Below are 23244 nucleotides of genomic sequence, written 5' to 3' on the forward strand. Positions count from 1 at the left end.
TTTTTTTCACAATAACAAAAGTTGCTTCACAACAGAAGCTCTATCTCATAAACTAATTGACTTGCAGACGTCAAATTTTGACACGAATCATTTGAACGTTGGTACTATATAAAAATAATATGCATTTAATACTAGCGACGCCATCAATGTGTCAGACCGGGGACTTATCAGCTAACCTGTTACTCTGTGTGGGTCTTGGAACAATATTTCGATGTGTTACAAATGGAATGACAAAGTTAATATACCCCCATCCTTTGGTGGAGGGTATAAAAACTAAATGCATATTTCATGCATATGCTGGTTTATGTCTCGGCTAAGTTGTTTGGTGCATTTCGAATTTATCTTCAAACGTGGGAATTTTGCATTTCTGTCTATGTAAGATTTGCACCTAGACTATTCTCCTTCACCCATTTCTCAGTAATCGCTAAAGGGCACTCTGTATAATATCTCGAATGGTGAATGGGAACCAAAACTATTGATCCCAGGGCACATAATTGATATAACAAACGATTCCGAATCGCACATCTTTTGTCTATCCGCCCAACTATCATAAGATTGAGGGGGTAATTCTTATCTGATCCTCATGAAACTTGGGACAAGGGCAGCATATTGCTGGATGAATTAAAGCTTGTGAATTTGGAAAATCAGATCAAATTTGGACTTCAAATTTGTACCCAATATTGTTACAGATTTAAATATAAATCGCAAATGATCTTTCTCTTCTCTTTTATCATTTATCTCTTTCAGTAGAAAATATAATAAGGGTAATTCATTATTAATAATTCTTTGTTTAAAAGATTGGTTGGTTATGTCTACATATTTTAACATTTTCTATATATTCATAGAACTTCCCTTTTATGTAGGCGTAAGATCACGTAGGCAATAGCAAAAGAAAAAAATGTCGGCTTAGAGTATTTAGCTGTTTGCTATGTATTAATGAATTATTGTTAGTAAAAAAAAAGAAAACAAAAAAATGATTAAGTAATAGGATGACCTATAGCAATTGGACCAAATCGGATTTGTTATTCTCATAAATAGCTAATGAATTTGGGAAATAGGCATCATTAGTGTATTGCTTGCATTAAACTCGTCTTACAATATGAGAACTTTTATACTATTCTGTTGCATTGCCTTAGCTGTGGCTGGATATGCTCCTTATTATCCTTATGGCATGATGGTTCCACAACCACAATTGGCATATGAACCTTTGTGTGGGGTTTTGAATGGAGCTTTCAAGACATTCTACAATTTCCAAGAATTTGCTGAAGCTACCAAATACAATTATAGTAAGTAACGCATTATCATTTAGGTGGCAGAAAATGGATCTAACGATTTATTATTCTCTCCATATATAGATATCAAATTCTTTTGCAATGGTCCTTGTCCCGATGTTCAAAAGAAATGTACTGCTGATGAGCCCATATGTGCTAGCGATGGAACCACAACTAGGACTTTTGAGAATACATGTGCCATGGCCAAGGAAAAACTTCTAACTCAAGCAAGTAAGTACTCGTAAATTGAAGATGACCATTATATCAAAGTTTTGTAAAAATTCTAGAAGGCCACTGTGATAATAGAATACAATTCGGGAAGAGTTTGTATAAAAATTATTGCAGTATAAATGCATACACAATTTTTTTTTCTGATTCAATCACGAAATTAATTGATCCAATTAATTTTTTAATTGAAATGACTTCAATCACAGAAATGATAATATCAATTAACAAATAAGGAAAGTCTAAAGTCGGGCGGGGCCGACTATATTATACCCTGCACCACTTTGTAGATCTAAATTTTCGATACCATATCACATCCGTCAAATGTGTTGGGTGCTATGTATAAAGGTTTGTCCCAAATACATACATTTAAATATCACTTGATTTGGACAGAATTAAATAGACTTTTACAAAATTTATAGACTCAAAATTTAAGTTGTCTAATGCACTAGGGTGGAACACAATTTTAGTAAAAAAATATGGGAAACATTTAAATCTGAAGCAATTTTAAGGAAACTTCGCAATAGTTTATTTATGATTTATCGATCGATATATATATGTATTAGAAGTTTAGGAAAATTAGAGTCAATTTTACAAATTTCGACTAAGCAGTGGCGATTTTACAAGGAAACTGTTGGTATTTTGAGCATTTTTGTCAAAATCAGAAAAACATATATATGGGAGCTATATCTAAATCTGAACCGATGTCAACCAAATTTGGCACGCATAGCTACAATGCTAATTCTACACCCTGTGCAAAATTTCAACTAAATCGGAGTTAAAAATAGGCCTCTGTGGTCATATGAGTGTACATCGGGAGAAAGCTATATATGGGAGATATATCCAAATATGAACCGATTTCAACCAAATTTGGCACGCATAGTTACAATGCTAATTCTACTCCCTATGCAAAATTTCAACTAAATCGGAGCAAAAAATTGGCCTCTGTGGGCAAATGAGTGTAAATCGGGCGAAAGCTATATATGGGAGCTATATCTAAATCTGAACCGATTTGGCTGATATTGTGCAAGTTTATAGAGACTCATAAAATATTCGGATGTACGGAATTTGAGGAAGATCGGTTGATATACACGCCAATTATGACCAGATCGGTGAAAAATATATATGGCAGCTATATCTAAATCTGAACCGATTTTTTCCAAAATCAATAGGGATCGTCTTTGAGCCGAAGCAGGACCCTATACCAAATTTTAGGACAATCGGACTAAAACTGCGAGCTGTACTTTGCACACAAAAATACATCAACAGACAGACAGACAGACAGACGGACATCGCTAAATCGACTCAGAATTTAATTCTAAGCCGATCCGTATACTAAAAGGTTGGTCTATGATTACTCCTTCTTGGCGTTACATACAAATGCACAAACTTATTATACCCTGTACCACAGTTGTGGTGAAGGGTATAAAAAGTTAATTGGCAGTCAATTAGAAACATATTTGATCTGATTAAAAAAATAATTGATACTATTAATTTGGGTGATTGATTTTTGTTTCAATTAAAAATTTTTTTGAATCAATTAAAAAGAATATTTTATACCCTCCACCATAGGATGGGGGTATATTAACTTTGTCATTCCGTTTGTAACACATCGAAATATTGCTCTAAGACCCCATAAAGTATATATATTCTGCGTCGTGGTGAAATTCTGAGTCGATCTGAGCATGTCCGTCCGTCCGTCTGTTGAAATCACGCTAACTTCCGAACGAAACAAGCTATCGACTTGAAACTTGGCACAAGTAGGTGTTATTGATGTAGGTCGGATGGTATTGCATATCGGTCCACTTTTACGTATAGCCCCCACATAAACGGACCCCCAAATTTGGCTTGCGATGGCTCTAAAAGAAGCAAGTTTCATCCGATCCGGCTGAAATTTGGTACATGGTGTTAGTATATGGTATCTAACAACCATGAAAAAATTTGTCCATATCGGTCCACTTTTACGTATAACCCCCATTTGAACGGACCCCCAAATTTGGCTTGCGATTGCTCTAAGAGAAGCAAATTTCATCCGATCCGGCAGAAATTTGGTACATGGTGTTAGTATATGGTCTCTAACAACCATGCAAAAATTTGTCCATATCGGTCCACTTTTACGTATAGCCCCCATATAAACGGACCCCCAAATTTGGCTTGCGATTGCTCTAAGAGAAGCAAATTTCATCCGATCCAGCTGAAATTTGGTACATGGTGTTGGCATATGTTCTCTAATGACCATGCAAAAATTGGTCCACATCGACCTATAATTATATATAGCCCCCATATAAACCGATCCCCAGATTTGACCTCCGGAGCCTCTTAGAGGAGCAAAATTCATCCGATCCGATTGAAATTTGGTACGTGGTGTAAGTGTATGGTCTCTAACAACCATGCAAGAATTGGTCCATATCGGTCCATAATTATATATAGCCCCCACATAAATCGATCCCCAGATTTGTCCTCCGGAGCCTCTTGGAGGAGCAAAATTCATCCGATCCGGTTGAAATTTGGAACATGGTGTTAGAATGTGGTCTCTAACAAACACGCAAGAATTGGTCCATATCGGTCCATAATTATATATAGCCCCCATATAAACCGCTCGCCAGATTTGATCTCCGGAGCCTCTTGGAGGAGCAAAATTCATCCGATCCGGTTGAAATTTGGTACATGGTGTTAGTATATGGTATCTAACAACCATGAAAAAATTGGTTCACATCGGTCCATAATTATATATAGCCCCCATATAAACCGATCCCCAGATTTGGCTTGTGGAGCCTCTAAGAGAAGCATATTTCATCCGATCCGGCTGAAATTTGGTACATGGTGTTAGTATATGGTATCTAACAACCATGAAAAAATTGGTTCACATCGGTCCATAATTATATATAGCCCCCATATAAACCGATCCCCCGATTTGGCTTGCGGAGCCTCTAAGAGAAGCAAATTTCATCCGATCCGGCTGAAATTTGATATATGGTGTTGGTATATGTTCTCTAATGACCATGCAAAAATTGGTCCACATCGACCCATAATTATATATAGCCCCAATATAAACCAATCCCCAGATTTGACCTCCGGAGCCTCTTAGAGGAGCAAAATTCATCCGATCCGGTTGAAATTTGGTACGTGGTGTTAGTGTATGGTCTCTAACAACCATGCAAGAATTGGTCCATATCGGTCCATAATTATATATAGCCCCCATATAAATCAATCCCCAGATTTGTCCTCCGGAGCCTCTTGGAGGAGCAAAATTCATCCGATCCGGTTGAAATTTGGAACATGGTGTTATAATGTGGTCTCTAACAAACACGCAAGAATTGGTCCATATCGGTCCATAATTATATATAGCCCCCATATAAACCGCTCCCCAGATTTGATCTCCGGAGCCTCTTGGAGGAGCAAAATTCATCCGATCCGGTTGAAATTTGCAACGTGGTGTTAGTATAAGGCCGCTAATAACCATGCCAAAATTGGTCCATATCGGTCTATAGTTATATACAGCCGATCCCCAATCACACAAAAATTGGTTCATAATCATGGTTGCCACTCGAGCCACAAAAATAATCTACCAAAATTTTATTTTTATAGAAAACATTGTCAAAATGTTATTTCTATAGAAAATTTTGTCAAAATTTTATTTCTATAGAAAATTTTGTCAAAATTTTATTTATAGAAAATTTTGTCAAAATTTTGTCAAAATTTTACTTCTATAGAAAATGTTGTCAAAATTTTATTTCTATAGAAACTTTAAACTTAATTATATACGCATTTAATCGGCCTTTTTTAGTTTAATATATACCACGTATGGACTATGTGGTATATATTACGGTGTTAGGAAGTTTTAAGATACCTTGCCATCGGCTTCAGTAGAAGTTTCTACGCAATCCATAATGGAGGGTACATAATCTTCGGCCTGGCCGAACTTACGGCCGTATATACTTGTCTAAAACTCAATTAAGATTTTAATTGGAAACATGTTCGTGACATTTTTTTCTGTGCATGTAATGAAAATGTGACACATTATAATAAAAAGGTGGCACAAAAGTGTAAAAAGTTATTTAGTAACACAAAAGCACCACTGCTCGAAAAAAATGGCACGTTTGCCACTAAAGTGGTATTCTGGCGACAAAAATGTTTTATGTTCTTTGTCCAACAACAACATTTATCTCTTGAAACATGTTTTGAGGTGATAAAATTCCTTCTCGGCGTGTTGATTTGTTAAAAAAAAAGATTTTCTCGAACACAAATTCTCGAACCAATTATTCCTATATTTGGCATAAAATCGTGTTTATATTCTATAAAATCAATAGCTTTATAGATAAAATGCGAATTTCGGTTACCTTCGGTTTAAGAGTAACAATTTTTCTTCTTTGTGTATCTAACATGAAGACATTGTGACGTAGTTTACGTATAAAATTTGTTTGATTGTATTTTGCAAAAGTCTATTCGATATGTCAATTTCCATAAGAACACACAAACAAATATTACCAGGGGAGCCACCGTGGTGCAATGGTTAGCATGTCCGCCTTGCATACACAAGGTCGTGGGTTCGATTCTGTTTCGCATACCGAATACCAAAAACTTTTTCAGCGGTGGATTATCCCACCTCAGTAATACTGGTGACATTTCTGAGAGTTTCAAAGCTTCTCTAAGTGGTTTCACTGCAATGTGGAACGACGTTCGGACTCGGCATTGAGCTTAACATGGAATCTTGTCATTGAGCTTAACATGGAATCGGGCAGCACTCAGTGATACACTGATAGAAAAATATTCGTTACATTAACGAAATGTGTCGTTAAAAGTGAGCCAATGGAACAAATTCGTTAATACAATGAAATTTTTCGTTAATATGATGAATTTTCTATTAATCAACGTAGCATTTCGTACTATTAACGAATATTTTCATTGTGTTAATGAAAATATTTCATTATATCAATGAAATAGTTTCGTTGGCTCAATTTTAATGAAATTTTCTTTGTGTGTAAGAGAGAAGTTCACCAATGTGGTATCACAATGGACTGAATAGTCTAAGTGAGCCTGATACATCGGGCTGCCACCTAACCTAACCTAACCTAATATTACCAAAAATTTTCCAATTAAAATTTCAATTGAATTCTCAAAAATTTTCCATTAATTTTTTAATTGAAAAAAAATAAATTACAGATTATTAATACTATCGATTACATTTTTAATTGGATCAATTAATTTTTTAAATTGACATTGGTGATTGATGCTATCATTTATGTGATTGAAATAATTTCAATTAAAAATTTATTAATTAATTTCGTGATTGAAGACAAAAGATATATTTTTCTGTGAACAATGAATTTTCTCCACAAAAAATAATTGATCTGAACTTAGAATATTGTAGATAATTTTGTTGTTGTTGTTTCTTATTATGATGATCGTTTTAACAAAATACTTGAATTTATATTTTCTAGATTGGGTACAAATTTCGTCTGGTCCTTGTTCCAATGATGCTACAACAACTACTCCCACCACCACTACTCCTACTACAACCACTATGCCTAGTACAACTACTCCTACCACAACAACTGCCACTACTACTGCTCCCCCTACTACTTTACCCCCTACCACTTTAGCCCCTACTACTTTACCACCTACTACTTTACCACCTACTACTTTACCACCTACTACTTTACCCCCTACTACTTTACCACCTACTACTTTACCACCAACCACTTTCCCACCTACTACTTTACCACCAACCACTTTACCACCTACTACTGTACAACCTACCACTTTGCCCCCTACCACTTTACCACCTACTACTTTACCCCCTACTTCCACTAATCCTTTCACCACACAACAACCAGAGGCACAAGTTCCACAAGTAGAGGAACAACCACAAGTACCAGCCACAACTCCAGCCCCGGGCGCCGTAGACATTCAAGCTTTCGATGATATTTTAGACCCATCTACCATCGTACAAACTCCAACTGATTTCTCATCCCTATTTGAGCTCTTGGAATTGCTTAGATCTCAACAGCAGCAACAGCCCACCAGAGTTGACTACCGTATCTATAACAACAATGAATTTGGAAATTACGCTGAGAGAGACATTTATGTTGGTTCAAATGGACCTAAAGGTGAAGCTGTTGAATCATTTTTTGCTTTATTGGAACAACTGCAACAATCCGAGGGTTCTGGTAACACTCAAATATAAAAAACTAAACGTTCTTGTAGCTGACAAAATTAATATCTGAAAATCGATAAATGAAATATAAAATATATTGATTATAAACAAAAACTATTAATGTTTTTTATTTGTTTTAATGATCTAGAAGTTACATTTAGTATTTATTATTTTAATTGAATATACAAGTAAAAAATCCCAGTAAAAAATCTTATTACCAAAGAATTAGACGTTCTTACCATGGTGCAATTGTTAGTATGACCGCCTTGCATACCAAAAGAGTTTCCTTGTCATTAACTAAATATAGCATCGAGTACGACTCACCACCTGTGGTATCACAGGGGACTGAATGGTCTGAGTGGGCCTAAAATAAAGTGATTCCACTATACCTAACCAAAACTTATCTAACAATCTTGAAGATTGGTCAATTCTTTGTACTGCATCTAAGAATTCAAATGACCATAACCTATCGGACCCCCCTCGTATATATCTCTCTTTCATTCTGCCCATCGTTAGAATGTCCATCGGAATTTCCAAATAGTGGCACAAAAAGTGTCACTTGCAATAAAAGGTTACAGACTAATTTTAGACAAAATGCCACCCCTATTACCCCTATTTGGGAACAAACTTATATAGCTCTTGAACTAATTGAGGTAGGTCCCAAAATTACATTTTTTTCTACATGCTGTTAGTACAAGTTTTTAACATTAGATTTATTTCGGTAGTGAAAGGGTTAAGAAATGTCAATAAAATGAATTTTACAACTTTTCGGCAAGAAGTTTTGAAGCTAACTATAATTTTATCTCCATACCATTGAAAATCAATCCTTGAAATTAACAGTTAATGGGATAACCCCGTTAACCCACTACGTAAAATTTGCGTTGGCATAGTTTCGGGCGTCACAATTGTCCTCTGGATAACACTATGATTTGAAAAGGAAACAGTGCTCACAACTACCATACAGGGTTGCCAGATGATGGCTACCGAAATACGGGACTTTGAGTCGTACATTCCAGCATTTTTCTGGACAAGTAAAAACAGTCACATTTTCGAAAATAGTCACTTGGTATTTCTTTTGGTAAATTCGAATAAACACCACGTAAGACACAGAAGTCGTTATTATCTAGAGACTGGAAAATTCCTAAATATATTGGAGCCTCTGAAATTTTCTCCCATAATGACACCGAATTACACATCAAATCATTTTTTTTGAATATTTCCCATCACAATTGGCTATTGTTATAGTGTCACTTAAGAGTCTATGGTAGCGATGATATAAAATCACACATAGAAATTTTGGCTGGGAATGCAGACTAGAATTGGACACTAATCGTGAATTAATTATTATAATTTGTCCAAATACATTTCACAGAAAAACGTGAATTTGATATAAAATTAGATATTTGAGTATTTGTTTTTTACATTTACTACTTAGGTGATAGCTGATGATTAAAAAGACATTGATGGTTTGTTTTTGTTAGTGATGAGATCGAATAAATGGTACAAAATCTGACAGACAAAGACTCCAAGCGAATTCTGGCCATCTGCGAAGCCTACTACCATATATTTTTGGATGCACTAGTTCGATTTTATATTAAGGCTCCGATCATATCCGTATTTTCATAGGGATATGGGATCAAAAATTAAAAAAAAGATATTGTAGAAAAAAAGTATATACGGCCGTAAGTTCGGCAAGGCCGAATCTTATGTACCCTCCACCATGGATTGCGTAGAAACTTCTACGAAAGACTGTCATCCACGATCGAATTACTTGGGTTGTGGTATCTTAAAACTTCTTAACATCATTTTCTAAATTGTGATTTAATCCATACGTGGTATATATTAGACAAAAAAGTTATGTATAGGTAAGTCTACAAATAATTACGAATCGACATGGACTTTTGCACGGTATTTAGAGATCCAGATTTGAAATATGGGGGTCGCTTATATGGGGGCTATATAGAATTATGAACTTGATATGGACCAATTTTTGTGTGATTGGGGATCGATTTATCTGAGGGCTATATATAACTAAAGACCGATATGGACCTAGTTAGGCATGGTTGTTAACTTCCATATACTAACACAATGTACCAAATTTCAACTGACTCGGATTAAATTTGCTCCTCTAAGAGGCTCCAAAACCAAATCTCGGTATCGGTTTATATGGGGGCTATATATGATTATGGACTGATATGGACCACGTTTGGCATGGTTGTTAAATATCATATACTACCACCACGTACCAAATTTCAACCAGATCGGATGAATTTTGCTTCTCCAAAAGGCAAAGGAGGTCAAATCTGGGGATCGGTTTATATGGGGGCTATATATAATTTTGGACTGATATGAACCAATTCCTGCATGGTTTTTGGATACCATATACTAACATCACGTACCAAATTTAAACCGAATCGGATGAATTGTGCTCCTCCAAGGGGACCGGAGGTCAAATCTGGGGATCGGTTTATATGGGGCCTATATATAATTATTGACCGATTTCGACCAATTTTTGCATGGTTATTAGAGACCATATACTAACACCATGTATCAAATTTCAGCTGGATCGGATGAAATTTGCTTCTCTTAGAGGCTCCGCAAGCAAAATCGGGGGATCTGTTTATATGGGGGCTATATATAATTATGGACCGATGTCGACCAATTTTTGCATGGTTATTAGAGACCACACACTAACACCATGTACCAAATTTCAACCGGATCGGATGAAATTAGCTTCTCTTAGAGGCTCCGCAAGCCAAATCTGGGGATCGGTTTATATGGGGGCTATATGTAAATATGGACCGATGTGGACCAATTTTTGCATGGTTGTTAGAGGCTATATACTAACACCATGTACCAAATTTCAGCCGGATCGGATGAAATTTGCTTCTCTTAGAGCAATCGCAAGCCAAATTTGGGGGTCCGTTTATATGGGGGCTATACGTAAAAGTGGACCGATATGACCCATTTGAAATACCATCCGACCTACATCAATAACAACTACTTGTGCCAAGTTTCAAGTCGATAGCTCGTTTCGTTCGGAAGTTAGCGTGATTTCAACAGACGGACGGACGGACATGCTCAGATCGACTCAGAATTTCACCACGACCCAGAATATATACTTTATAGGATCCTAGAGCAATATTTCGATGTGTTGCAAACGGTATAACAAAGTTAATATACCCCCATCGTATGATGGAGGGTATAAAAATAATTCATTCATAAGTTGCACAACTTCGTAAAAAGGTGGCACAAACATATAAAAAAACATAGCATTTGGTTGCACAAAAGTGTAAAATTTTCGACTAAAGTGGCTTAACGGCAACAATGATTCTCCCATGTTTCTATTCTATGTTTCTCTTATATATACCAGAAAAAATAGGCAAATAGCTGGGTCAAATATTGGTTACCAATAATTGTAAGTGTGACATTACCTGGAGCATAATCCTACGCTTGGATGTACCCAGCAAACAAAGTGTAGTCAATAAAAACTATCACAATGTTTGTTTTTGGATTCGGAAGTCGTACAAAATTGGATCAGAAGCAGCGTTGTCATTGAAAATTTATAAAAAGTGGCACAAAAAAATGGCCATAACAATGAAAGGTGCCACATTAATTTTAAAAATGGCACACTTTTTATAAAAAAAGGAACTTATTGTTTTATGTAGTATTATGAAATAATTTTTTTTTTTAAATTTGATCCTCACTAATCTAACATTTATTTCACTTCCATTTTATTTAAAATCATTCCTTGAAATTGAATATGCAGAAGATTGACCAGCTTTGTTTACTATAGAAAATTTTCTTTGCATACTTTTAGGCAGAATCATTGTCCATTGAGAACAATATGACAGAAAAGGGATAATCGTTAACAACTGTGGTATTCGAATGGTATACTCCCGTTTTTTTTAAGTATTTGGGATCCAAATGCTTACAGTATAAGTGAATGTAATTAAAAAGTGCAACAGTAAGACGAAAATACGGCTGACAAATTTTGAAAAGTATTACATTTAGTCGCACAACAAAAAAGGGGGCACAAAAGAAAATATGGCTGACAAATTTGAAAAGTATCACATTTAGTGGCACAACAAAAACAGGGGCACTTGATCAGAAGAAATGCATTTTACATGGTCTTGTCATAGGAAAGAAGTCATCTCTTTAAAAATCCGCAGCATTGAGTGTGCATTAGTCCTTCATATGCAACGCTATCTCAAAGCTTCATATTCATTTCATTTAAAAAATTAGTTAACAACTTTAAATAAATAAAAATAAAACAATAAATAAAAGAATAAAAAATAAATGTTCTAGTAAATATTAGTCTTCAATTAATCAATTAAGATTTTAATTGAAAACCATATTGATATAAGTTTTTCAATCAAAGTTGTATGAGACATATGAATGGCATAATTTCTATATGTATAAGCTTACCGCAAATTGAACAGTTTTACCCATAATAATTGGGCTATTAATGCTTTACCTGAAAAGAGAAGAATAGTTCAAAATTATTCCAAATCTGTTAATGAACATTTTTAAGAAACTAAATCGGAAGACATGTCTATATGGGGCCTATACCAAAACATGGACCTATATATGGACGGGAGCCACCGTGGGGAATTGGTTTGCATATCCGTCGTGCATACATAGGGTCGTGGGTTAATCCCAGTTTCGATTGAAAACCAAAAAGTGGTTTAAACGCAATGTGGAACGCCCTTCGTTGACGGCTATAAAAGGTAAGTCCCTTGTCATTAAGCTAAACATAGAATAGGGCAGCACACAGTGATAAGAGAGAAGTTCACCAGTATGGTATCACAATGGACTGAATAGTCTAAGTGAGCCTGAAATATCGGGCTGTCACTATACCTAACCTAACCTATACATCGACCATATTCGCAGCATCTACCTCAAATACGTCTAGATTTTTAATTTCAAGCAAATCCGATAAAAGTTGCGGTGTCTAGTGGACCAAAAAGTCAAATCGAATGATTTGTCTATATGGGGCCTATACCAAAACATGGACCAATACATCCAATATGCGGCGCATCTATTTGTGGACCTAAAATAGAAACAAATCGGATAAATATTACGGTATATAGATGACCAAAAAAACAAGTATACACGGCCGCAAGTTCGGCCAGCCCGAAGCTTTTGTACCCTCCACCATGGATTGTGTAGAAACTTCTACTAAAGACTGTCATCCACAATCGAGTTACTTGGGTTACGGTAACACTTGCCGATGGCAAGGTATCTTTAAACTTCTTAACACCGTTTACTAAATTGTAAGTTAGTCCATATGTGATATATATTAACCTAAAACAGGCCGATTAAATACGTATATAATTCAGTTTGACAAAATTTTCTATAGAACTAAAATTTTGACAAAATTTTCTATAGAACTAAAGTTTTAACAAACTATTCTCTAAAAGTAAAATTTTTGACAAAATTTTCTATAGAAATAAAATTTTGACAAAACTCTCTATAGAAATAAAATTTTGACAAAATTTTCTATAGAAATAAAATTTTGACAAAATTTTCTATAGAAATAAAAATTTGACAAAATTATCTATAGAATTAAAATTTTCTGTAGCAATAAATTTTTGACAAAATTTCCTATAGAAATAAAATTTTGACAAAATTTTCTATAGAAATAAAATTTTGACAAAATTTTCTATAGAATTAAAATTTTGACAAAATTTTAGATAGAAATAAATTTTTGACAAAATTTTCTATAGGAATAAAATTTTGACAAAATTTTCTATAGAAATAAAATTTTGACAAAATTGTCTATAGAAATAAAATTTTGACAAAATTTTCAATAGAAATAAAAATTTGACAAATTGACAAAACTCTCTATAGAAATAAAATTTTGACAAAATTTTCTATAGAACTAAAATTTTGACAAAATTTTCTATAGAAATAAAAATTTGACAAAATTATCTATAGAATTAAAATTTTCTATAGAAATAAATTTTTGACAAAATTTCCAAAGAAATAAAATTTTGACAAAATGTTCTATAGAAATAAAATTTTGACAAAATTTTCTATAGAATTAAAATTTTGACAAAATTTTCTATAGAAATAAATTTTTGACAAAATTTTCTATAGAAATAAAATTTTGACAAAATTTTCTATAGAATTAAAATTTTGACAAAATTTTCGATAGAAATAAATTTTTGACAAAATTTTCTATAGGAAAAATTTTCTATAGACAATTTTGTCAAAATTTTATTTTATTTTTTTGTCAAAATTTTATTTCTATAGAAAATTTTGTCAAAATTGTCTATAGAAATAAAATTTTGACAAAATTTTCTATAGAAATAAAATTTTGACAAAATTTTCTATAGAAATAAAATTTTGACAAAATTTTCAATAGAAATAAAAATTTGACAAATTTTTCTATAGAAATAAAACTTTGACAAAATTTTCTATAGAATTAAAATTTTGACAGAATTTTCTATAGAAATAAAATTTTGACAAAATTTTCTACAGAAATAAAATTTTGACAAAATTTTCAAAATAAATAAAAATTTGACAATATTTTCTATAGAAAAAAAATTTTGACAAAGTTTTTTATAGAAATAAAATTTTGACAAAATTTTCTATAGAAATAAAATTTTGATACAATTTTCTATAGAAATAAAATTTTCACAAAATTTTCAAAAGCAATAAAAATTTGACAATATTTTCTATAGAAAAAAATTTGACAAAGTTTTCTATAGAAATAAATTTTTGACAAAATTTCCTATAGAAATAAAATTTTGACAAAATTTTCTATAGAAATAAAATTTTGACAAAATTTTCTATAGAATTAAAATTTTGACAAAATTTTCTATAGAAATAAATTTTTGACAAAAATTTCTATAGAAATAAAATTTTGACAAAATTTTCTATTGAAATAAAAATTTGACAAAATTTTCTATAGAATTAAAATTTTGACAAAATTTTCGATAGAAATAAATTTTTGACAAAATTTTCTATAGGAAAAATTTTCTATAGACAATTTTGTCAAAATTTTATTTTATTTTTTTGTCAAAATTTTATTTCTATAGAAAATTTTGTCAAAATTGTCTATAGAAATAAAATTTTGACAAAATTTTCTATAGAAATAAAATTTTGACAAAATTTTCAATAGAAATAAAAATTTGACAAATTTTTCTATAGAAATAAAACTTTGACAAAATTTTCTATAGAATTAAAATTTTGACAAAATTTTCTACAGAAATAAAATTTTGACAAAATTTTCAAAATAAATAAAAATTTGACAATATTTTCTATAGAAAAAAAATTTTGACAAAGTTTTTTATAGAAATAAAATTTTGACAAAATTTTCTATAGAAATAAAATTTTGATACAATTTTCTATAGAAATAAATTTTCACAAAATTTTCAAAAGCAATAAAAATTTGACAATATTTTATATAGAAAAAAATTTGACAAAGTTTTCTATAGAAATAAAATTTGACAAAGTTTTCTATAGAAATAAAATTTTGACAAAATTTTCTATAGAAATAAAATTTTGACAAAATTTTCTACAGAAATAAAATTTTGATACAATTTTCTACAGAAATAAAATGTTGACAAAATTTTCTATAGAAATAAAATTTTGACAAAACTTTCTATAGAAATAAAATTTTGACAAAATTTTCTATAGAAATAAAATTTTGACAAAATTTTCTACAGAAATAAAATTTTGACAAAATTTTCTATAGAAATAAAATTTTGACAAAATTTTCTATAGAAATAAAATGTTGACAAAATTTTCTATAAAAATAAAATTTTCGCAAAATTTTCTAAAGTAATAAAATTTTGAAAAAAAAAATTCTATAGAAATAAAATTTTGGTAGATTACTTTTGGCTCGAATGGTAACCATGATTATGAACCGATATGGGCCAATTTTTGTGTGATTAAGGGATCGGCTATATATAACTATAGACCGATATGGACCAATTTTTGCATGGTTGTTAGATACCAGATTTTATTTACACCTCATACCAAATTTCAACCGGATCGGATGAAATTTGCTTTTCTAAGAGGCTCCGGTGGTCAAATCTTGGGATCGGTTTATATGGAGGCTATATATAAATATGAACCGATATTTGCATGGTTGTTAGAGACCATATACTAACACCACCTACCAAATTTCAACCGGATCGGATGAAATTTGCTTCTCTAAGAGGCTGCGCAAGCCAAATTTGTGGGTCGGTTTATATGGGGGCTACACGTAAATGTGGCCCAATATGGCCCATTTGCAATGCCATCCGACCTAAATATTTGTCAAATAAATAATTATTATAATTTTTTATAATTTTTAATGGATTCTAACGCTTGTCGGAAACGTTTAACCTCAAATATTTTCACAAATTCACAATTTTTTCAGATTGGATTTAGCATGTTTTTCGACAAAATTTAAATGATTTTTACCATTTTATGAATTCTCACTCTGTGTTTAACCTATTTGAAACAAAAAAAGTTAAAATTACCCATTAAAAGTATGAAAAAACTAAGTTAAAAAAAAAAAATTGAATTAAAAGAACATCTTGGGTAGTTAAAATAAAGAACATCATTGTGAGTGCGTCTTCTGGAAGTGCTTTTAAAGTTGTGCCTTTGGAAGAACTTCCATTTTTTTTTTTGCTGGGATATATGTCCCAAATATTTTATGCTAGTTTATGAACATTATATGCTTGAACTTAAAAATATTGTGTTAAAAAATTTGAGTTCCAAATATATCATTTTTACACCCAAACATATGAAAAACAGTCTTTTTCGTCTGTGTAGGATTTCAGAAAAATCGAAAATAAAATTGCGATGTACATAAGGCCAAAGAGTCGGTCTATATAGGGCCTATAATAAAACATGAACCCATAGACAGTATATTTGTTGCACCTATTTGAGATGCAACAAACATGCTTTCAAGAAAACTCCGGAAATCAAATCTGGGAATCGGCTTAAACTCCGCAAATCAAATCTGGGAGTCGGCTTATATGGCTACATTACTGAGTGTTTCAAAGATTGTCTAAGTGGTTTCACTGCAATGTGGAACGCCGTTCGGTCTCGTCTATAAAAAGGAAGTCCCTTATCATTGAGCTTAACGTAGAATCGGGCGGCACTCACTGATAAGAGAGAAGTTCACCACTGTGGTATCACAATGGACTGTATGGTCTGAGTGAGCCTGAAATCTCGGGTGGCCACTATACCTAACCTAACCCTGGAGGCTATAAATAATTATGGACTGATAGAGGCCACTTTTTGCATGGGTGCCAAATTTAAAGTGAAAAACGACTTAAATGTATCCTTTGGGTAATTCCTCACCTCTTAGGCATAGAATTAATAGTAAAGTCGATAAAATACAGGAAGAGAGATTTTCTGGCTAAGCTATTTTTTTCAGTGTAGCCTGAGATAGTATCGGAAGGTAATTCCGATTCGATTAGTCCATAAAATGTGGGATTTGCGATAACAAATTCTGGTAGGCCTATTTTCATCAAAACACCAGCTCCAGAAATTCCAGTCGAAGGACAACTACCAGCTCCAGAAACTTCAGTCGAAGGACAGCCACCAGCTCTAGAAACTCCAGTCGAATGACAACCACCCGCTACTGAAACTTCAGTCGAAAAGCAGCCCCCGCTACTGTAACACCAGTCAATAAGCTGTCTAAGCTGTATTTTTTTCAGTGTAGACTGAGATAATACCAAAAGGTAGTTCAAATTCGATTAGTCCATAAAATATGGGATTTATGATTACAAATTCTGATAGGTCTATTTTCATGCCGATTTATTTTATAAATTAGCTATCCGCTCTGCAAATTATTCTCTTCAATATTTTGTCTTCATATTGAACAACCCATGTTCCTAATGGCTGTGACTTTGAATTCTAAGCCGCATTCTTGTACGGCAATTTACTAATTTATGTAGGCGTTGTATCACGTACTTTTTCATAGCTAACAAAAATATTTACATGATGTACTTACATTTTAGTTTGAAAGAAATTTGAACAATAAAATAACTAATTAAGAAAAAAAATAATGTATTAAGTAATCCATGTAACCCATTTCCGTGGAATAGGTTTGTTGGGGATTTGACATAAATAGCGTTTGAATTCAAGGAGTAAGCATCATTCACTTACTATTCTCAACTCGAGTCTCTATACGAACTTACACAATGAGATTATTCATTTTGACTTGTTTACTTGCTGTGGCAGCGTCGGAACCATCTCCAAATTTTCAATATGGTTTTGTACCAGGATATCCTTGGGGTTATTCACCCTATCAGCAACCGCCAATAATGGCTATGCCTGTATATGAACCATTGTGTGGGGTTTTGAATGGAGCCTATATGAATTTCAATAATTTCCAAGAATTTGCTGAGGCTACTAAATATAACGACAGTAAGTTGGTGATATGTTATGAACGAAAGTTAAATGAAATTAATTATTCACAATATTCTCCATTTTTTATAGAATTACAATTCTTCAGCAATGGCCCATGTCCTGATCTCCAAAACAAATGTAATGTTAATGAACCTATATGTGCCACCGATGGAACAGTAATTAGGACTTTTATGAATACCTGTGCCTTGGCTATGGAAAGAATTGCAACCCAAGGAGGTAAGTAAAATCGCTAGGGATATCCTTTGCTTTAAGATCACCTTTTAGACTTAGACTCGATTTATTTATAGCCTTTGAGATATATGATATATTTTCTAACCGAATTATTTATAACTAATTTTCTTTTATATTTTCCTAGATTGGATAGAAATTTCTCCAGGTGCTTGCCCTGATGATGGTACTACCGTTGCTCCCGATACTTCAAGCAGTCCAACAACAACTTCTGCCGCAGATGCTTCTACAACACCAGCAGTCACACCGCAACCCGAAGTTATGCCACCAGCACCACAACCAGAAGTCATTCCACCAGTACCACAACCAGAGGTTATGCCACCAGTACCACAACCAGAAGTTATGCCACCAGGACCACAACCAGAAGTCATTCCACCAGTACCACAGCCAGAAGTCATGCCACCAGTACCTCAACCAGAAGTCATGCCACCAGCACCTCAACCAGAAGTCATGCCACCAGTACCTCAACCAGAAGTCATGCCACCAGCACCTCAACCAGAACAACCCGGTTCACAAATGCCAGCTGACCAACCACAACAACCTCCAGCCCAGCCCGAAGGTACGGTAGACATTCAAGCGTTAGAAGAAATTATCGATGCAAACTCGATTGCACCAAATTCATCTCCTTTGGTTGTACTTATGGAATGGCTCAAATCTCAACAAGCCAGCAATATCAATTACCGTGTCTATAATGATAATGAGTTTGGTAATTATGCCGAAAGAGACATTTATATTGGTGCAACTGGACCAGTTCCACAACCTCCAGTCGAAGGACAAACACCCGCTCCTGAAACTCCAGTCGAAGGACAAACACCCGCTCCTGTAATTCCAGTTGAAGGACTAACACCCGCACCTGAAACTCCAGTCGAAGGACAAACTCCCGCTCCTGAAACTCCAGTTGAAGGGCAAACACCCGCTCCTGAAACTCCCGTCGAAGGACTAACACCCGCACCTGAAACTCCAGTCGAAGGACAAACTCCCCCTCCTGAAACTCCAGTTGAAGGGCAAACACCGGCTCCTGAAACTCCCGTCGAAGGACAAACCCCAGCCCCTCAACCTCCTGTAGATGGACAAACCCCGGCTCCTGAAACTCCCGTCGAAGGACAAACTCCCGCTCCTGAAACTCCAGTTGAAGGACAAACCCCAGCTCCTCAACCTCCTGTAGATGGACAAACCGCAGCTCCTGAAACTCCAGTCGAAGGACAAACCCCAGCTCCTCAACCTCCTGTAGATGGACAAACCGCAGCTCCTGAAACTCCAGTCGAAGGACAAACTCCCGCTCCTGAAACTCCAGTCGAAGGACAAACGCCAGCTCCTCAACCTCCTGTAGATGGACAAACACCCGCTCCTGAAACTCCAGTGGAAGGACAAACTCCCGCTCCTGAAACTCCTGTTGAAGGGCAAACCCCAGCCCCTCAACCTCCTGTAGATGGACAAACTCCCGCTCCTGAAACTCCAGTTGAAGGACAAACCCCAGCTCCTCAACCACCTGTAGATGGACAAACCGCAGCTCCTGAAACTCCAGTCGAAGGACAAACACCCGTTCCTGAAACTCCAGTCGAAGGACAAACCCTAGCTCCTCAACCTCCTGTAGATGGTCAAACTCCCGCTCCTGAAACTCCTGTAGAACAAAACCCAGCTCCTGAGACTCCAGCCGAAGGACAAACCCCAGCTCCTCAATCTCCTGTAGAACAAACCCCAGCTCCTGAAACTCCAGTCGAAGGACAAACTCCCGCTCCTGAAATTCCTGTAGAACAAACCCCAGCTCCTGTAACCCCAGCTCCTGTAACCCCAGCTCCTGTAACCCCAGCTCCTCAACCTCCTGTAGGTGGACAACCACAAACAGGCAATATCGATATTCAAGCCTTAGAAGAAATTGTAGACCCAGCTGTTCAAAATGCACCCACTTCGTCTCCTCTAGCTACACTCATGGACAGGCTTAGAACTATGCAAACACCTGCCAGATTTGGCTACCGCTCCTACAATCGTAATCGCTTTGGTAATTATGCTGAAAGAGATATTTATATTCCTACAGATGGATCTCAAGCTATAGCTTTGGAGGCCCTATTCAATATGGTAGATCAAATGCAATAATCTCTAGGTTCCCGACTTTTGAAAACGAATACTAACGACATGAATATGATTGTAAATCTGAAATAAACAAATTCAAATAAATAAATTCAATAAACAAACAAACGTTTTTTTAAGCAGGCGAAAAAAGAAACAAAAATAGATTTCAAATTTTCAAAAAATAAAAATTGAATACAAAATTTATGTATGTAAAGGCCAATAGCTTTGTAGTTGGTACTTTAAGGTTCGTTGCAGTTTTAAAAATTATAAATAACTACTACTGCTACTAAAAATGTTTTCCAGTGCACAGTGGTTCCAAATCGTTTTTTTTGTTTTTCGAATCAAAACTGAAACTATTGTATAGAAGCCCGTAGATCATTTAGAGCAATGAGCAATGGCAAAGACGCTGGGTCTCTTCGGATGGTTGCGAGCAAACCAAGTTGATATGGGATGAAAAGAAACGTAGGAACTGTGAAATTTTGTTGTCGATTAACAGAGAGGAATTACGGCCATTGATTGGTATCATAACAGCACATAACATACTTGGGAAACACATGGTAAGAATAGGACTTAAAGACGATGATATCTGTAGATGGTGCCTGGACCCGGAAGTTACGAAGGACTCGTACCACTTCCTGTGTCAGTGCCCAGCTTTACCTTTAGAAGAAATACTGGGCTCATTTTTCTTTCAGGCTCTCACTGATCTGCGGGAGTGCAGCTGAAGGAACATACTTGCATTCATTAGGGCCTCTGGTTGGTTATTCTGAGATTTCTTTCAAAGAGTACGAGCAGGTGGAAGTTTCTGGGACAAAGCGGACCGCATCGGAAGGAGATAGATTGAAAAATCACATCGAGGGATCATAATGGACCTATACTGGTCTAAGTGGGCATCAATTCAAGAACATTGATGTCACCCTCTACAACCTAACCTAACCTAGATCATTTAGAGAGCAACTAAAAATACCTATAACTAAAATACCTATATAATTAAGTTCTTGACCAGTACATATAGGGGCGTCTATAAATAATTTCGAACCGATGTGAATTATTGCGCTGTAATTAGAGATCCAGAAGTGAAACATGGGGTTCGGTTCGGTTCATATGGGGGCTATATGCACGGTATGGATAAATTTTTGTGTGACTAGTACCAAAATTTAGCAACATCAAATAAAATTTGCTTATTCAGGAGGTTGCCAGTATTTGGAGATTTCCCCACAAATTGGGGATATTTTTTCGTGGGTGGGGACTTGGGTATTTTCCATAAATTTGGGTATTTTTTCGAAATCTTTCCAGTATAATAAATCAGGTTTGCAATAATGATTTTCACGAAATTCTATTTATTTAAACATTATTAAAGAAGATAGAAAATGGTGCAAATGAACCACCAGAAACGGACACGGGATTTTATTTTAATTTTTATTTTTACTCAGCTTGGTTAAGTCATTTTTCTACAATTACTGTTGTCCTCTCATCAGTGTTCATCACTGATTTGGTCTATATATCCCATATATATAGAAATGATGAAGATGGTTCACCTTCATATTTATCTACTACTAAATTTTAGGACTTGAGTATTTGGAAATAAATTTTCGTTCATAAATACATGGTAACCGAACTCCCATTTTATTTTTCCAAACATTTGGAAGATAATCACCTCTCTCTTGGCCTTGTGTTTCGAAATCATGATCGTATTGCCGATCGTAATTTTTAAATTCTTATCGATATTCTACCACAGGGCCTATTTCTTTATTTTTTTATAACCTGCGCCACACTGTGGAACAGGGTATTATAAGCATAAGCGTAGGAAGGCCTCTGGGGAGGGGGCTTAGACCCCCCCAGAAAATTTTTAGCCCCCCCCACAGAATTTGAAAACCTATTTACGATTTTCCATTTTTATAAAAAAATAAACAAGCCCAGCCAAAAAAGCGTCGCCAAAAAAAGTAATGAAAATGATCTTTTTGGATCCGGAAGTGGTGCAAAATTGGCGAAGAAGCGATGAATTTAACATGGGCTTGTCATAGGATGGAAGTCTTCCATTTCAACAGCCGTTGCACTGAATTTGCATCACTTCTTTAGGTGTGATCCGAATTCAATGTTTTGAATGTAAATTAAAAAATTCTCTTATATTTTGTCATATAAATAATTTTTATAATTTTTAATGGATTCTAATGCTTGTCGGAAACATTTGATCTCAAATATTTTCAAAAATTCACAAGTTTTTCAGATTGGATTTAGAATTTTTTGTCGACAAAATTCAAATTATTTGTACCATTTTATGAATTCTTACTTCGTTCTTAAGGTATTTGAAACAAAAAAGTTAAAATTTCCCATTAAAAGTATGAAAAAACCAAGTTATAAAAAATTGATTTTAAAGAACTTCCTGAGTAGTTAAAATAAAGAACATCATTGAGAGTACATCTTCTGGAAGTGCTTTTAAAGTTGTGTCTTTGGAAGAACTTCCAAATTTTTTTGCTGGGAAATGTGTGGAACTACTTTTACTTGATTTATTATAAATTAATTTTCGAGTTATTTTGATGTCTAATTTTTTTTATTCATTTTTATGAAATAAAACATTAATTGAAATATAAATAAATGAAATATAAATTTTTTGCTAGGGGGGCTATAGCCCCCCTAGGAAAATTGTCGATATAGCCATGTCCGTCTGTCCGTGAACACATTTTTGTAATCAAAGTCTAGGTCGCAATTTTAGTCAAATCGACTTCAAATTTGGCACAAGTATGTGTTTTGGCTCAGAATAGAACCCTATTGAATTTGGAAGAAATCGGTTCAGATTTAGATATAGCTCTCATATATACCCCGATATGGACTTATATGGCGCCAGAAGCCAGAGTTTTACCCTAATTTGCTTAAAATTTTGCACAAGAAGAACAATTAGTACTATAGTCAAGTGTG

The 23244-nt window shown here is 34.4% G+C and overlaps 3 protein-coding genes across 5 annotated transcripts in view; 2 read left to right on the forward strand and 1 right to left on the reverse strand.

The window, feature by feature from the left end:
* The window catches only part of mwh (multiple wing hairs), a 446956-nt gene that overhangs the window by 265149 nt on the left and 158563 nt on the right, over positions 1–23244 (reverse strand). The gene's annotated exons all lie outside the window — the stretch shown is intronic.
* Positions 1059–7767, forward strand: LOC142237515 (uncharacterized). The gene is made up of 3 exons (XM_075308873.1): positions 1059–1286; positions 1356–1502; positions 6938–7767. The coding sequence occupies exons 1-3, from the start codon at positions 1100–1102 to the stop codon at positions 7681–7683; spliced, it is 1080 nt and encodes a 359-aa protein (XP_075164988.1). The 5' UTR covers positions 1059–1099; the 3' UTR covers positions 7684–7767.
* LOC142237506 (uncharacterized) lies at positions 17758–20457 on the forward strand. Of its 2 annotated transcripts, XM_075308862.1 has the most exons (4): positions 17758–18030; positions 18103–18249; positions 18389–20018; positions 20049–20457. In XM_075308862.1, exons 1-4 carry the CDS (start codon positions 17805–17807, stop codon positions 20353–20355), a joined length of 2310 nt encoding a protein of 769 aa, XP_075164977.1. In that variant the 5' UTR covers positions 17758–17804; the 3' UTR covers positions 20356–20457. The 2 variants fall into 2 exon arrangements, with proteins under 2 accessions (XP_075164977.1, XP_075164976.1); XM_075308861.1 differs by having other exon boundaries at positions 17759–18030; positions 18389–20457.

The sequence above is a fragment of the Haematobia irritans genome, chromosome 5 (genome assembly GCF_050003625.1).
Source record: "Haematobia irritans isolate KBUSLIRL chromosome 5, ASM5000362v1, whole genome shotgun sequence".
NCBI classification, from domain to species: Eukaryota; Metazoa; Arthropoda; class Insecta; order Diptera; family Muscidae; genus Haematobia; species Haematobia irritans.

Bases quoted from the DNA above. Each gene is read 5' to 3' on its own strand.
- LOC142237506 (XM_075308861.1), top strand. From the start codon at position 17,805: ATGAGATTATTCATTTTGACTTGTTTACTTGCTGTGGCAGCGTCGGAA. The intron at 18,031-18,102 runs GTAAGTTGGTGA...CATTTTTTATAG, and splicing joins GGCTACTAAATATAACGACA to AATTACAATTCTTCAGCAAT. The intron at 18,250-18,388 runs GTAAGTAAAATC...ATATTTTCCTAG, and splicing joins AAGAATTGCAACCCAAGGAG to ATTGGATAGAAATTTCTCCA.
- LOC142237515 (XM_075308873.1), top strand. From the start codon at position 1,100: ATGAGAACTTTTATACTATTCTGTTGCATTGCCTTAGCTGTGGCTGGA. The intron at 1,287-1,355 runs GTAAGTAACGCA...CTCCATATATAG, and splicing joins AGCTACCAAATACAATTATA to ATATCAAATTCTTTTGCAAT. The intron at 1,503-6,937 runs GTAAGTACTCGT...TATATTTTCTAG, and splicing joins AAAACTTCTAACTCAAGCAA to ATTGGGTACAAATTTCGTCT.